The 15,083-nt window shown below is 41.5% G+C and overlaps 1 protein-coding gene across 5 annotated transcripts in view; it reads right to left on the reverse strand.

Moving 5' to 3' along the window:
- The window catches only part of LOC125914896 (protein HIRA), a 100,911-nt gene that overhangs the window by 13,406 nt on the left and 72,422 nt on the right, over window positions 1-15,083 (reverse strand). For 4 of the 5 annotated variants that reach the window (XM_049620560.1, XM_049620559.1, XM_049620558.1 and 1 more), the window contains 2 exons: window positions 13,227-13,349; window positions 12,561-12,724 (listed from right to left, as the gene is read on the reverse strand). In XM_049620560.1, the coding sequence (XP_049476517.1) occupies window positions 12,561-12,724; window positions 13,227-13,349 (287 nt within the window). Of the gene's footprint in view, window positions 1-10,340; window positions 10,430-12,560; window positions 12,725-13,226; window positions 13,350-15,083 lie in introns of all 5 variants that reach the window. The other variant, XM_049620561.1, reaches the window with a different exon arrangement.

Consider the following 15,083-nt stretch of genomic DNA (forward strand, 5'->3'; position numbering starts at 1 on the left):
AAATAAAATAAAATAAAATAAAATAAAATAAAATAAAATAAAATAAAAGAAAGAAAGAAAAAAGACATCAAAAAAACTTATTTATTTTATTTTGGAGAGAGAGAGATAGGTAGAGAGAGAGGGGGACAGATGATCTGAAGTGGGTTCTGTGCTGACAGCACATAGCCCGATGTGGTGCTCAAACTTATGAACTGTGAGATCATGACCTGATCCAAAGTTGGATGTTTAACCGACAGAGCGACCCAGGAACCCCAAGAAAAAACATTTTTAAAAAGAAAATGAGATAATAAAGAATTGAAATCAATGAAATTAAAAACTTTTGATAGAAAAGACGAATAAAGACAAGTCATTTGTCTGATCATTTACTGATCAACAACTTTATGCCAACAAAACTGAACATTTAGAGAAAATGGACTAATTCCTAGGAAAATATAATTTATCTAAATCAATTCAAAAATAAATAGAAAATAGGAGTTAAATCTTACCACAAGGAAAATAACAGGTATACTAGTTTTGTAAACTGATGTTTAAGAGACTTCCAAGGAACCGATTTTTCCAAATTTATATAAACTCAAAGAACAAAAAAAGAGGAACTACCCCCAATACATTCTATGAGACAAAATAACCTTGATTCTTTTTATTTAAAAAAAAAAATTTTTTTTTAACGTTTTATTTATTTTTGAGACAGAGAGAGACAGAGCATGAACGGGGGAGGGGCAGAGAGAGAGGGAGACACAGATTCGGAAGCAGGCTCCAGGCTCTGAGCCATCAGCCCAGAGCCCGACGCGGGGCTCGAACTCACGGACCGTGAGATCGTGACCTGAGCCGAAGTCGGACGCCCAACCGACTGAGCCACCCAGGTGCCCCAAAATAACCTTGATTCTAAAACCAGACAAAAATAAAATGAGAATGAAAGATCCCAGGCCAATTTCACCCATGAAATCAGGTGTACAAATCTCTAATAAATTATTAGCAATTAGTTCTAACAGTGAATGAAAAGATACTATGACCAAGTTATTGTTTATCCAAGAAATTGAGGATAATTTAATCTTAGAAAGCTTATTAATTTAATAGGTTTTAATATTATGGAAAAAGGCACAAGAATTGGAAAACAGGAAATAAAACAACTATTTAAGATGATTTGGCTGCTTACTCTACACAGAAAACACAAAACTACTGATAAATTAATAATAATAATAATAATAATAATAATAAACATAACAAAAACGTGTAGAAAGATGTTTGGTGACTAAAATACCAAAACCAAATGCATTTATATATATATACAGCAGCAATGAATAATTAGAAAACATAAATAGGACAATATACTGTTTAGAATAGCCACAATTATAAAACATCTAAGAATGAATCTAACAAAAGACGTGGATGGCCTATGTGCTGAAAGTTATAAAACTGTATTGAAAGCCATTAAAGAAAACCTAAATGAACAGAGAGTGCTGATGGGAACAATGGCATAGTTTAGATATCATGATGGAGGCTGCAAAAGGGCAGTGGTGGGCAAAGTGGTGACTGAGAGCTGTAGGGGAACTGTGGACCTGTGGATGCCTATGGAAAGGATACTATGAGTAGAATACAACAGAACATCTAAGGTTATGAAAAGAAGCAGAAGTGAGATTTCTAGGGAAAGTGAAACACTTAAAAGCAGCTATGTAAATGGGGAAATGGAAGAAAAGCACAAGCAAAGACCTGGGAAAAAGGCATCCCCAGAAAAGGCTGGAGGACCAAGAGCCTTCATGACCAGCTGAGTAGGGGAGCCAGTCTGCAAAGACTGGAAAGGTGGCCTTTTTTTTCAAATGCCCAATATTCAGCAAAAGATGACAGGGCATTCAAAGAAACAAAGAAACATGGCCCATTCAAAATAACAAAATAAACCTCCAGAAACTGACCCTAAGGGAACACAGGCTTGGAACTTATGTGACAAAGACTTTAAAACTATTGTCTTAAATATTCTCAAAGAGAACATGAACAGACATATTAGGAAAATGATATGTGAACAGAATGAGAATATTAACAAAGAGACAGAAATTATAAAAAAGAACCAAACCAAATTCTGGAGCTTAAAAACATAGTAGCTAAATAGAAAAATTCACTAGAGGGGTTCAACAGTAGACTTGAATAGACAGAAGAAAGAATAAATAAACTTGAATTCAAGTTATTTAAAATTATTGAATCTGAACAGCAAAAAGAAAATAGAATGAAGAAAAGAGAAAACAGCATAAGAGACTTATAGGACACCATCAAGCAGACCAATACATGCATTATGTAAGTCCCAGAAGAGTAACAGAGAGAGAAAGGGGAAGACAACTTATTTGGAGAAATAATGGCTGAAACGTTCCCAGGTTTGAGGAAAGACACGGATTTGCAAATCCAAGCTCAACAAATACTCCGTGTAGGAAAATCCCAAATGAACTCATACTGTGACACATTTTAATCAAATTATGTGAAGTCAAAGACAAAGAGATAATCTTGAAAGAAGAAAAGTGGCTCATTATGTAAAAAGCATCCTCAATAAGACAATCAGTGATTTCTCAGCAGGAACACTAAAAGCCAGAGAAAAACTGATATCTGAGAATACCATATCCAGCAAAACTATCCTTCAAAATCAAGAAAGAAATGAACACATTCCCAGATAAATAAACTGATGGATTCATTATGATTAGAACTACCCTATAAGAAATGCTAAAGGGAGTCCTTCACGTTGAAATAAAAGGATGCTAGACAATAAAATATAAAGTTCTCTGGTAAAGGTGAAAACAAGGACAAATATAAAAACCCATATTGTGTACATTTGTTTGGTAATTCCATTTTTTATTCTTTTATTAGATTTAAAAGACAAAAGCATAAGAAATTATAAATCTATGTTAAAGGTTATAGAATATAAAAAGATATAATTTGTGCCTTCAATAACAAAGTGGATGGAGTGGAACTGTAAAGGAGTAGGCAATGTTTTTGTATACAAGTGAAATTAAACTGTTACTAGTTTAAAATAGACTGTTAGAACTTTAGAATGTTTTTGTTTTCCCTATGGTTATCAAAAAGAAAATATCTATAGAATATACACAAACTGAAAAGAGGAGAGAATCAAAACATGTCACTAAAAAAATTAACTAAATGCAAAGTAAAATAGTAAAGGAGGGAATGAGGGATAAAAAGCTATAAAACATACAGAAAATAAGTAACAAAATGACAATATTAAGTCTTTATCTGTCAGTAATTACTTTAAGTGCAAATGGATTAAACTCCCCAATTAAAAAAATGGGTAAGAAACCAGGATCCAACCATATGCTACCTACAAGGAACTCACTTTAGATCTAAGGGCACATATAGGTTGAATATGAAAGGACAGAGAAAGACAGTTCATGGAAATAGTAACCAAAATACAGAAGAGATGGCTATACTAGTTTCATGCAAAACAGATATTATTTCAAAAACTATTACAAGAGACAAAAGTATAATGTATGTATACGTGTCTCTCTGTCTCTCATAAAGTATACAAGAGACATTGTATAATGATAAAAGGGTCAATTTCCCAAAGAAGATGTAACAATTATAAACATATGCACCAAACATCAGAGCTCCTAAATATATGAAGAAAACATCGAGTTGAAAGGAAAAATATATAGTTCTACAATAACTGTAGGACACTTGAATATCCCATTCTCAATAATGGACAGAACAACCAGAGACAGGATCAATAAGGAATACGAAGACCTAAAAAACAATATAGACCAATTGTACCTTACATACATATATAGAACATCACACCCAACAACAGGATACATTTTTCTCAGGTGCACACTGAACATTCTCCAGGAAAGACCACATGTTAGGTCACAAACAAATATCAATAGGTTTAAAAAGACTGAAATCATAGAAGTATCTTTTCCAATCAATGGGATGAAACCAGAAATCAAAAGCTAATGGAAAACTGGACAATCTGCAAATATGAGACAACATATTGTTAACCAATGATTCAAAGAAGAAATCACAAGGGAAATTAGAGAATATCTGAGACAAATGAAAATGAAAACAATATACCAAGAATGACAGGATGCAGCAAAAGCAGTCATTAGACAGAAATTCATAGCTTTAAGAATATACAAAGAAAAACCTCAAATCAATAACATAACCTTCCATCTTTGAAACTAGAAAAATAAAAGCAAGCTAACCCAAATCAAGCAGAAGCAAGAAAATCACACAAGTGAAAATAAAATGGAGAATAGAAAAATAGAGAAAATAATGAAATCGAAACATATTATTTGAAAAGACCATCAAAACTGATAAACTTTTGCCTAGATGGATTAAGAAAAAAAAAGAGAGAAGACTTGAATCACAATCAGAAATGAAACAGGGGCATTACAACTGATGCCATAAAAGTAAACATTATAAATAAACAATTTTACACAAACAATTGTACACCAACAAACTGGACAACCTAGACAATATGGACAAATTCCTAGAAACACACAGCCTACCAAGACTGAAACATGAAGAAATAGAAAATCTGAACAGATCTATAACTAGCAAAGATATTGAATCAGTAATCACAAATCTCTCAACAAAAAAAGACCCTATGACTGCCCAAATGGCTTTGTTGGTGAATTTCACCAAACATTTAAAGAATTATTAACAATCTTCAATTGATGCAAAAATTTTTTTGACAAAGTTCAACACTCTCTCATTGCAAAAACACTCCAAAGACTAATAACAGAAGTAGTCCACCTCAGTATAATAAAGGCCATATAAGAAAACATCACACTCAATGTTAAAAGACTGAAAGCTTTTGCTCCAAAGTCAGGAACAAGGCAAGAATCCTAGCTTTTACCAGGGTACTGGAAGTTCTAACCAGAGCAATGAGGAGAGAAAATGAAATAAAAGGCATCCAAATTGGAAAGGAAGAAATAAATCTTTCTTGTTTGTAGACAACATCATCTTATATGTAGAAAACCTCAAAGGCTCTATAAAAAAACCTGTTAGAATAAGTGAATTCAGCAAATTTGCACAATAAGAAATTACACAAAAATCAGTTGCATTTTGTACACCAACAACATTCTGAAAATGAAACTAAGAAAACAATTCCATTTACAATAGTCTCTGAGGAATAAAATACTTAGAAATAAACTTGACCAAAGAGGTAAAAGACTAGTACACTGAAAACTATAAAATATTGCTGAAAGAAATTAAAGGTAAATGGAAAGACATCCTCTGTTCATGGATTGGAAGATTTAATATTATTAAGATGTCACTAACACCAAAAACAATCTATAGATTTAATGCACTCCGTATCAAAATCTTAATGGTGTTTTTCACAGAAATAGAATAATTCATCTTAAAATTCATATGGAATCTCAAGGGACCCTGAATAGCCATAAGAATTTTGAAAAAGAAGACAAAAGGTAGAGAAGCCTTTAGTTTCTGACTTCAAGACTTATTTTTGCTCTTCCTAGAAGTGGTCTGAGGTGATCTCTGCAAATGGTCACTATTCACTTGACCCAGAAAGTCCTACAAAATCATGCAAATCAAGAGGTTCAAAGCTTTGTGTTCACTTTATGAATGCATGTGAACCTGCACAGGCATCAAGGGTATGTATATCCGAAAAGCCACCAAGTATCTGAAGACTGTCACTTTATAGAAGCAATGTGTGCCATTCTGTTACTACAATGGTGGAGTTGGTAGGTATGCCCAGGCCAAAGAGTGGGGCTGGACACAGAATCAGAGGCTCAAACAGAGCGCTCAATTTTTACTACACATGCTTAAAAATGCTAAGAGTAATGCTGAACTTAAGGGTTTGGATGTAGATTCTCTGGTCATTGAGCAGCACATTCAGGTGAACAAAACCCCAAGATGCAGCACAGAACTTACAGAGGTCATGTTTGGACTGACCCATATATGAGCTCTTCCTGCCACACTGAGCCGATCTTTATTGAAAAGGAGATTGTTCCTAAACCAGAAGAGGAGGTTGCATGGAAGAAAAAGATATCCCAGAAGAAACTGAACAAAAATTTATGGCCTGGGAGTAAATTCCACATAAAATAAATGCAAGTACAAGTAGAGCAAAAACCAAAAAACAACCCCACCAAAACAACAAAGCTTATTTCAAAACTATTGTACCTTTTAATTTTTGAACTATGTGGCTATATTACCAGCCAAAATAAAATTTTAAATTAAAAACCTGAAAATTTTAATTAAAAAAAGATAAAAGGGGATGAAGTAAACTGCATAAACAAAGCAGAACGTACTGCCTGCCTGCGGCACCAGGGGCAAGCTGCAAGAGGATCTGCCCTTTGGCCTGAAGGCTTATGTCAATACCAACTGCCACCAAGTACCACCTCCCACTCTGGGCTCTCAGTATGTCTCTCTACTGTTTAAGGCAGCAGCGTGGGACACAGCTCATTACTACCTCTCTGGCCATTGTCACAGGTCCTACCACGAAGACTGGTCCAACCCTTCGACACTGAACAATGATCTTTGAGGGAAAGAGCCTGGACCTTTGGGGTCTCCTGAAGCAAACTGGTAGCTCATATCACAAAGAGTAATTTCCCAGTATATAAAGAGCTCCTACAAACCCAATAAGAACACATGGCAACTAAGTATTCAACAGTTAGTTCAAAGAAAGGGAGTATAAGTGGCTCTTAAATATATTAAATGATGCTTTCTAATGAGCCTCTTGGGAGGGCTGGCTGCTGAGTCAGCACTGCTGGTTTTCAGTCCACCTTCCATCCACAGCTCCATTTTCCCAGCTACCTTGAGAACCAGTTCCATTTTAAGGATCAATTCTTACCATAAAAGTGCTCACAAAGAAACTCAACAAGAGAGTACAGTGTTCATATTCAAACCTGCCCTCAGTATCTCGATAAAGAGACTGCAAAGCAGTTTTGCTTTTTTAAAAGGAATAAATTCAGCATAGTGCTGAGGTCAGGAGTTGTCTATTTCTACACCTGCTCTAAGACCTCTTCTACATACTCTCTAATTGCTCACTTCCCTAGACTCCCTTGCAACGAGTGTGCTCAAGTGATTTGCTGGTTGCCTGTGAAGCATGGACTAACTTCTGGGTAGCTTTTCCTTTTCTGATGTTGCTAGTACTGGCTTCCTACTATCCTCTTTCCTTGAACTTGGGTATGAAAGCTACCTTGTGACCATGAGGTAAAGGCCAGGAGAATCACAGAGATATAGGGGTACCACCTACCTCCAGATGACTTAGAGAGAGGAAAAAAAAAAAAAAGATTTCAGCACCATTAGAAGGAGTATCATTTACCTGCAGCTGAAAGCATTTGTTATGGATACCAGGGACCGTGAGCAGACCAGCTATATTAGGTAATTTACAGAAGGTAAAAAGCAGGTAGGACTACACCTTCCCTCCTGTGAAGAGAGCTCCAGGTTCTCCTAGACAAAGTTCCAATGAGGTATCCTGCTTGGAGCTGGCACGAACAAGCAGCAGGAAGGAGTGGGAGAAAAGAGCACATGGCTAATAATTGGTGGCTTGCTTGTGCCCCCTTCCATCTGCACCATATTGGCCTAGCATGCTTACCATGAGGCTGAGACAGAAAACTGCTACGTAGTAGAGCTCCAGCTGACATCCTAGGCTAAGGCTCCCAGAGTGGCTGCTGGATCACAGAGTGAACCTCTACAACTTGGCCCAGAGAAGGGTTGGTCAGACATGTGCCAGCCTATCTCTCACCCAAGAAGATGTCCTATCAGGGTGCCCCGGAGGTGATGAGTGGTAAAGAAACAGCTTTACTCTTACTGATAATTCAGAACCCTTCCCGTTGGGGACCTAGCTACACAAACAGAAACAGAATTCAGACAGCTAATGTGCTAGTGACAAAGGATTAAGCTGGCATGTGGAGAAGGTAGAAGGCCAGAGAATGACACCTTTGCCTTAGGAACATTTATTGATGAGAAAGAGGCTGAGCAAGCTTCTGCCAGACTTGAGGGCATAGGGGGATCAAAGCAGGGGCCAAAATGAAAAGTGGGAGTTCCTGGTAAGTCATCCCCCACCTTCTGCTGCCACCCCAAGGGCATGTACCCTAGAATAAGGGTAAACTGGAAGTAAACCAGACCCTGCACAAATGAGTATCTGGCTTTGAATTCCAAGACAGCCCAGAAAACCTAAGCCCCTGAACTGGGTTGAGGGGACCCTGCAGTACTGATGCCTCAAGAACTGGCAGCAGCAAATAAAAGTACTCCAAGAAATAAAGGAACATTACCTAAGTCCTCATATCATTCCTACAAATAATTTTTCAAATAACATGTCCAGCAGACAGTTAAAAATAATCAAACATGTAAGGAAATAGGAATATAAATGAGAAAGCACAGAGACATCTATAGACAAGAGAAACAGATCCACAAGGGTTCCTGATACCAGAATTATCAGACATACAACTTTAAAATAACTAAACTTACTATGCTCAAGCAGATAAAAGACTAAATTGAAAATCTGGGGAGAAAACTGAAACTACAAAAAATTATACAGAAGATTTTAAAAAGAGAGGACATTACATCTCTCTGATGATGGGGAAAATGGAAAGGAAGATATAACTGAAGAAGAGAACCAAGAAAAATCCACAGTATGAATGAAAGAAACAGACTATGGGCTTTGTAAAACTTCAGAACAATAAGAGAGGATCCCAAAAGAACTTACAAAGCAATGGAAATCAGATTTGCAGCAGTGATTTTTAGCAACAACAGTGGATGTTAAAACTGTGGCACCATACCTTCAAAGGTGTAAGGGGAATTGGGACTTTGAAGGTAGGATTCTATTAAATGACCAAATTAAGATCTATTACAACAAAATAAAAATCGAATAAAACACACAGGCAAAGCACACACCATAGCCTATAGAACCTATGAGGTTTGACCCTCCAACCTTTCTGACTACAACCCTTTTCACCCTCCCATTGCTATTCTGCTCAGCTATTCCTTCCACATTGCAAGCTGCCACCTCAGGGCCTCTGAACTTGCTGTTCCCTCTGCCTGGATGTTCTTTCTCCAGTTATCTGTGGGGCTTTGCCCCTCACCTTTTCTGGTCTCTCTGCTCAGTTAGTTAAGGCTTCCTTGATTACCCAATATAAAATAGCATCCTGAAAGTATCCCCTTGCCCTCTTTATGTTTGTCCACAGCACCACCCCCACCCATCACAATACATGTACTTGCTCAGTTGTTTAGAATCTGCTTCTCTGCACAAGAATGTAGACCTATGAAGGTGGGGCCTGTCGGCTTTGTTCACTGCTCACTGTCCCATGCCTGGCCACAGCGGGTGCTCCATCAGTATTTGCTCAGTGACTAAAGAAGGAGCTGGGGAGCTAACTTATATCTACAACTCCCATCCCTGACCAACCTGTTCCTTTCAATGAATTAGCAGCCGTGTGTGCAAGCCAAAAATTCTGGAGGCAACTGTATGCATACTCATTATTCTCTCTTAATCTATTCCACATCCACCCATCCACCCACCAAGTCTGGTTGGATCTGCCTCCAAAATACAACTTGAATCTTTCTCCTTTCCTCTCTCCATGGCCATTGTGCCAATCCAAGTCACCTTCACCTATTGCAAGACTGCTGCAAAAAACAAGCTCTTACTGCTTTGCTACATCAGTTCATATCACTCCTGCTGACTGATCTGGGTCACTTCATGTCACCGCTGCACAAACTCCTCCAACAGCTCCAGCTCCTCACAAGGTCTCAATGATCTTCCTGTTCATCTGTCTCACCTAATCTCACACCACCCTCTCCTTTGCCTACTATACTCCAGCCACAGTGGCCCCCATGTACCATGCCCTCTTTGCATTCACTATCACTTTTACCAGGAGACTCCCAGGTCTCAGCAGAGTTGGCTCATTTTTATCCCTGGGTTTCATCCTAAAAGTCCCCTTCTGGGTCCTCCCTGGCTGCTCATTCCTAGGCACCTTCGGCTTATTGCTCTGCTTATTTCCTTCTTAGCATAATCCATGGTCTAAAACTATCTTGTTGATGGAATTGCTTACTTGCTTCTGTCTGCCTCGCTACCAAACTGGGAGCTCCAGGAAAGCAGGGTAAGATCTTTCATCTTCTCTACTGAACAAACCCACAGCCCCTGGCAGGCAGCTTTCCTCAGCACACGTGCACGTGTGGCCGAGCACTCTCTAGGCCCCTGATGCCAAAGACCCAGCTCCTGCCCACAAGTGCAGTACTGACATCTCAGCCTCTCACTGATGCTGGGGTCCAAGGCGGTGTGCTGAAGAAGTCTAATGGGGAAGAATTTCAAAGCACTTTGACTTATTTTTCATCTCTACCTTCACTTTTTAAGACAGAATTCTTGTGGCAAGAATGAAAGCAGCACCTACCACTACCGTTGACTCCCACTGGCTTCCAGTGGAGTAGTGAACCGGACCCAGTAAGTCCTTGCATATTTCTCGGAGTCGGTATTCAAACCCTAATTACGGGAAAAAACAAAACAAAAAAAAAACAACAAAACAAAACAAAACAGAAATAGGAACACATTACAAAAAGAAATAAAAAATCAAGAATATGCTAAGTTGTTGTGTATATCAAAATAGATTGAACAAATGTTTATTTTATTGGCTGCTTTGGGCAAAAAGCCTCCTGAACGACTCTCAGTTTGGGGCACTGAGACCCATAATGACAGACTCACTCACGAACCCACTCCCTTGATAGCATATACAGCAGCCCCTCTATGTGCTGGGCCCATGGGAAAAATGAGATGTGGCCAGCTCTGGGACAAACTCCCCAAGGTGATGGGAAAATGTGGGAATTGTGGAAGGAGGGGAGTGGGCTGGTCAGATTTGTTTCAGACAAGACATGTTGACAGTGAGAGGAGATCAGCAGGGTCAGGAGGCACCTTCGGGAAGTAAGAGATAGCAACGGTATGAATTTAGAGTGAGGTGGTGATGGAGCAGAGGAGATAGGAGAAGCAGTCACCGGCCCATCAACTCACAGGTTATGGCACAGCCACGAGGAGTGCCACAAATGCTGGTGGCAGAATCTGGGGGCCTGTTAGCACTGGTGGCAGCTGAAGCCATAGGGTATGATGAAATCGCCCAAAGATAAGGGTGGAGAATAAGAGGGTGATGCTGGAATCTGAGGAATTTTAGAAGTGAAAGGGGTCTCCCTTTAAAATTTTAGTCCTTTTATAGTCAAGGAAGCAAGAAATAGAACAGAGGTGACTTATGTTATTGGACACAGGAACAGATGTGGGAAAGATAGAGAAAGAGAAGCAAGCAGAAGTGATCCTACAAGTAGGTGCAGGCCCCAGAGGAGGCAGTGACTTTGTTCAGGGTGTCAGGATGAGTCCTGATCAACGCCCAGGATGAAGTAAATTAGAGGAGCCAGAGGACAGGTCTCCCCAGGGGATTGGGGTATGAGGCTCAGATGTGACAGGAGCACCCCAGCAAAGGTGTGGGCTTGGGAAGATTGAGTATTTAGAAGACTCAGTGACCACACAGGCTGGGCAACCATGCAGACTGGGCGGAAAGAGGCAAATTAAACTCATCATTGGAGTCTGCTGGGAAGGACTTTGAGTTGGTCAGCCATATTTGTTGTCATCAGAGGTTTATATATACACACAATTATGTCATCAGAGGCAATGTGACATGTGAGCTCTGGAAGTGACACCTGTAGGGGTTCGGAACGTTTTTTTTTTTTTTTTCTCTTTTCTGTACTTTAAATTATAAACAAAATAGGGAGGGTGAGGTCAAAAGCAAACCAAAACCAAGAAGGCCAGGAGAGGCTGTGGGGAAGGCAGTTCTGTGACCAGGCCTGGAGCTGTGTGGTCACGCAGGGAGTTTTGGGAGTGCTAGTTCCCAAGCCACAACCCTGGAGGACAAGCTCAAGTGGGAGGAAGGTGGTAAGAAACAACCCCACACTTGCTTAGCAGAGAGATGAAAGTCTATTTATTGTAGGGTGCCCTGACAACAGGATGTCCACCTCTTCCAACACACCGAGCTTTCTGCTGACCGAAAAGGGAAGAGGGGGTGGTGGGAGAGATCAGAAGTGCTGGCAGGGAAAGCTGGGCTAGAAGGCCATGGAGAGGTGCTGGACATCAGGCAGGCCCTTCCAGGGCAGGAGGGGCTTGGAGGAAGAGAGATGCAGGCTCAATGGATATTGCCAGAAGAAGCCCTCCTCTGGGGTGACCAGCTACCACTGAAGCTCCCAGGGTATGAGGGAAGGCAAGAGTCTGAGCCTTCTGCTCCTCTGGAGCATGTCTGTTCAAGCATCCTGTGCCCCCACCCCCTCCTACTGCCAGTCCTCCTGGTCCTCAGGGCCTACCCAATTCAGGGTCTCAGAGTCTATAATAGGGTTGGATGCCTGCTGAGCTGCTTTGATTACAGCTCAGGCTAAGAGATGGGGGCTGAGGGCCATCTTGCTGATGGGGCAGTTGGAGTCCAGGGCCTCTGGGGGTAAACATAGGAGACTGGCAGGAAGGAGAGTGCAGACAGTCCTAGGCCACTGCATCTCTGCCTTGATTCATGGGCTTTCTGGAAGATCATGTTGGGATAGAAATTGAGCCAGACCCAGGAAGATGGAGGGACCACCAGAAACCTCACCTTCATTCACAAGGTACCGAGCGTAGAGGAGGAGCCAATGGCGGTACTCATGGCTGGACTGCAGGGTGAGTGCCGCTGCAACCTGATTCTCCAGGTAGGCCAGGGTGGTCTCCTGCTGCACTACATGAGGCACGGAGAAGAGTCGGGCTGCCTGTCTTCCTGAACTGCAGAGATTGGCAGAGCAAGCATCATGAGGCAGTGGGCACTGCATGGGGCAGGAGGCTGCCACCTTGCACCCTTGGACACCAGTGAGGAGCCAGTAAAGAGGCAGGTGTCAGACTCCACACTGGCCAAACCATCCCCAGGTCCCAGCCACAGGCCTCCTGGTCTGTCTAGCATCCTGGGTGTATCCCACCCTGTAACTCCTATCAAGGCCCCTGAGGTGACAGGCCAGCAGCCCATTTCCCCACTGCCCTTCAAAATACTGCCCATCATCATGTCCATGACACATAGCAACTCAGACCACCATCTGTGCTCTGAAGTGACAGGGCTTGTGACCCAGCACTGCGTGTTATTACCTAATATGGGCCCATGATCCTTGGCACCCTCGAGCCTGCCTGTGTTAAGCAGTAGCCAGGCACAGGAGATGGGCAGTCAGAGCGCAGGCCTGGGTGGGACTGTGCTTGTGTGACCCAGCCACCTCCCCCAGCAAATTGGGTCACCTACGTGGAGGCACGGCCCTGGACTATGGCTAAAGGTCCGGAGCACAACATGGCGTCCTGGGGAGGCAGGCTGCTCCTGAAGTCTGCACACTGGGCCAGGGAGTCCTGCTTGTCAGAAACCAGGTTCCTGGGGAGGCAACAGTAGGAGCAGAGGTCAGGAAAACCAAGAGGTCCACCAGAAAGGCTGGCAGTGAGGCCACCAAGGAGCAAGCACCACATGACCTGTGGTCAGAGCACCAGCAGAGGCTGAGTGTCACTGCATTCTCTCCATAGAGTGCTCATGGACAGGTTTCATTATGAGGCAAAACTGATGATGGTGAAGGTCACCAACAGGGCTCTTGCTGGGACCACTTGAGCTCCATGGTCTCAGCACTTGAGGACAGAGGCCTGTGTGTGAAGTGTGCATCGGATGCCTGTCTGCCTGGGGCCCACCTGGCCTAGCCCTTGGAAGCTTCCAGGAATGCCAGGCCATAGCCTTCCTGGGCTTCTACAGCATCACAAGCAATCAGCTTCTCTGGACCTTTCACATTTTTGTTAAGAAAACATTCTACCCACACTTTTAAAATAGTTGCGTGCTGGGGTGCCTGGGTGGCTCAGTCAGTTAAGTGTCTGACTTCGGCTCAAATCATGATCTCAGAGTTCACGGGTTCGAGCCCCACATTGGGCTCTGTGCTGACAGCTCAGAGCCTGGAGCCTGCTTCGGGTTCTGTGTCTCCCTCTCTCTCTGCCCCTCCCCCGCTCATACTCTGTCTCAAAAATAAACATTAAAAAAAAAGTAAAAAAAAAAAAAAATTGGGTGCCTTTGTAAAAATGTTTCCAAAATACACAGCCAACATTTCTCTTCTTAAAGAAAAAGCCTATTTCCATAATTACAGTAATCACATATAATATACAAGGGTTTATAACTTGGAAGAGCTATGAATGGGGAGGTTTTTTTAAAATATTTTATTTTTATTTATTTATTAAAAAAATTTTTTTAAATGTTTGGTTTATTTTTGAGAGAGAGAGACACAGTGCGAGCCAAGGAGGGGCAGAGAGAGAGGGAAACACAAAATCTGAAGCAGGCTCCAGGCTCTGAGCTGTCAGCACAGAGCCCAACAGGGCTCGAACCCACGAACTGTGAGATCATGACCTGAGCCGAAGTCGGACGCTTAACTGACTGAGCCACCCAGGTGCCCCCAAAAATAATTTATTAAGTGATCTCTATACCTAATGTGGGGTTCGAACTAACAACCTCAAGATCACATGCTCTACCAACTGAGCTAGCCAGGGACCTGTTTTTTTTTTTTTTTTTTTTTTTTTAACTCAAGAAAGAAATTTCAGTGGAAGGATAAACTTGTGCCTGGCAACTCTTGACAGACAAGGGCTGGAGGACAGATAGCTGGCTTGGGTATGAAGGACCAAAGGTGCAGGCAGAAGAAAAGAGTGGCTGGTACACAATGTATAGGCTTCACATGTCTCGATTAAGATCTTGGAGGAATAGAGATTTGACAAATACAGAAAAGAGCTCTAAACTCCAAAATGGGCCGAGGAAAGACAGACCATGACACATGGTGAGTGATGGTGCAAACTTACTAATTCACAAAGTCAGCGGAAGCGCTACTTGGCTCTTGCTAAGCTACAAAAATTGATGAGTGGTGGCAATGTTGTTGTGAAGCCCACTCACCTATGCTGACAATGCTAAGGACGCCAGGCTGGACATGTGTATTGACAACCAATTTTCTTAATTTACAAAAATTTTTAATTTTCAAATGCCCATTCCAAAGTGACATCAGAGAATAATGCAGAAGGAAAGCACCTCTGCCCAGGGACAGTGGGGCATTATTGGTGGGTTTAAGCTCTCTCTTTCCTTGTATAAAGC

This window comes from Panthera uncia, assembly GCF_023721935.1.
Source record: "Panthera uncia isolate 11264 chromosome D3 unlocalized genomic scaffold, Puncia_PCG_1.0 HiC_scaffold_8, whole genome shotgun sequence".
In the NCBI taxonomy this organism is placed as follows: domain Eukaryota; kingdom Metazoa; phylum Chordata; class Mammalia; order Carnivora; family Felidae; genus Panthera; species Panthera uncia.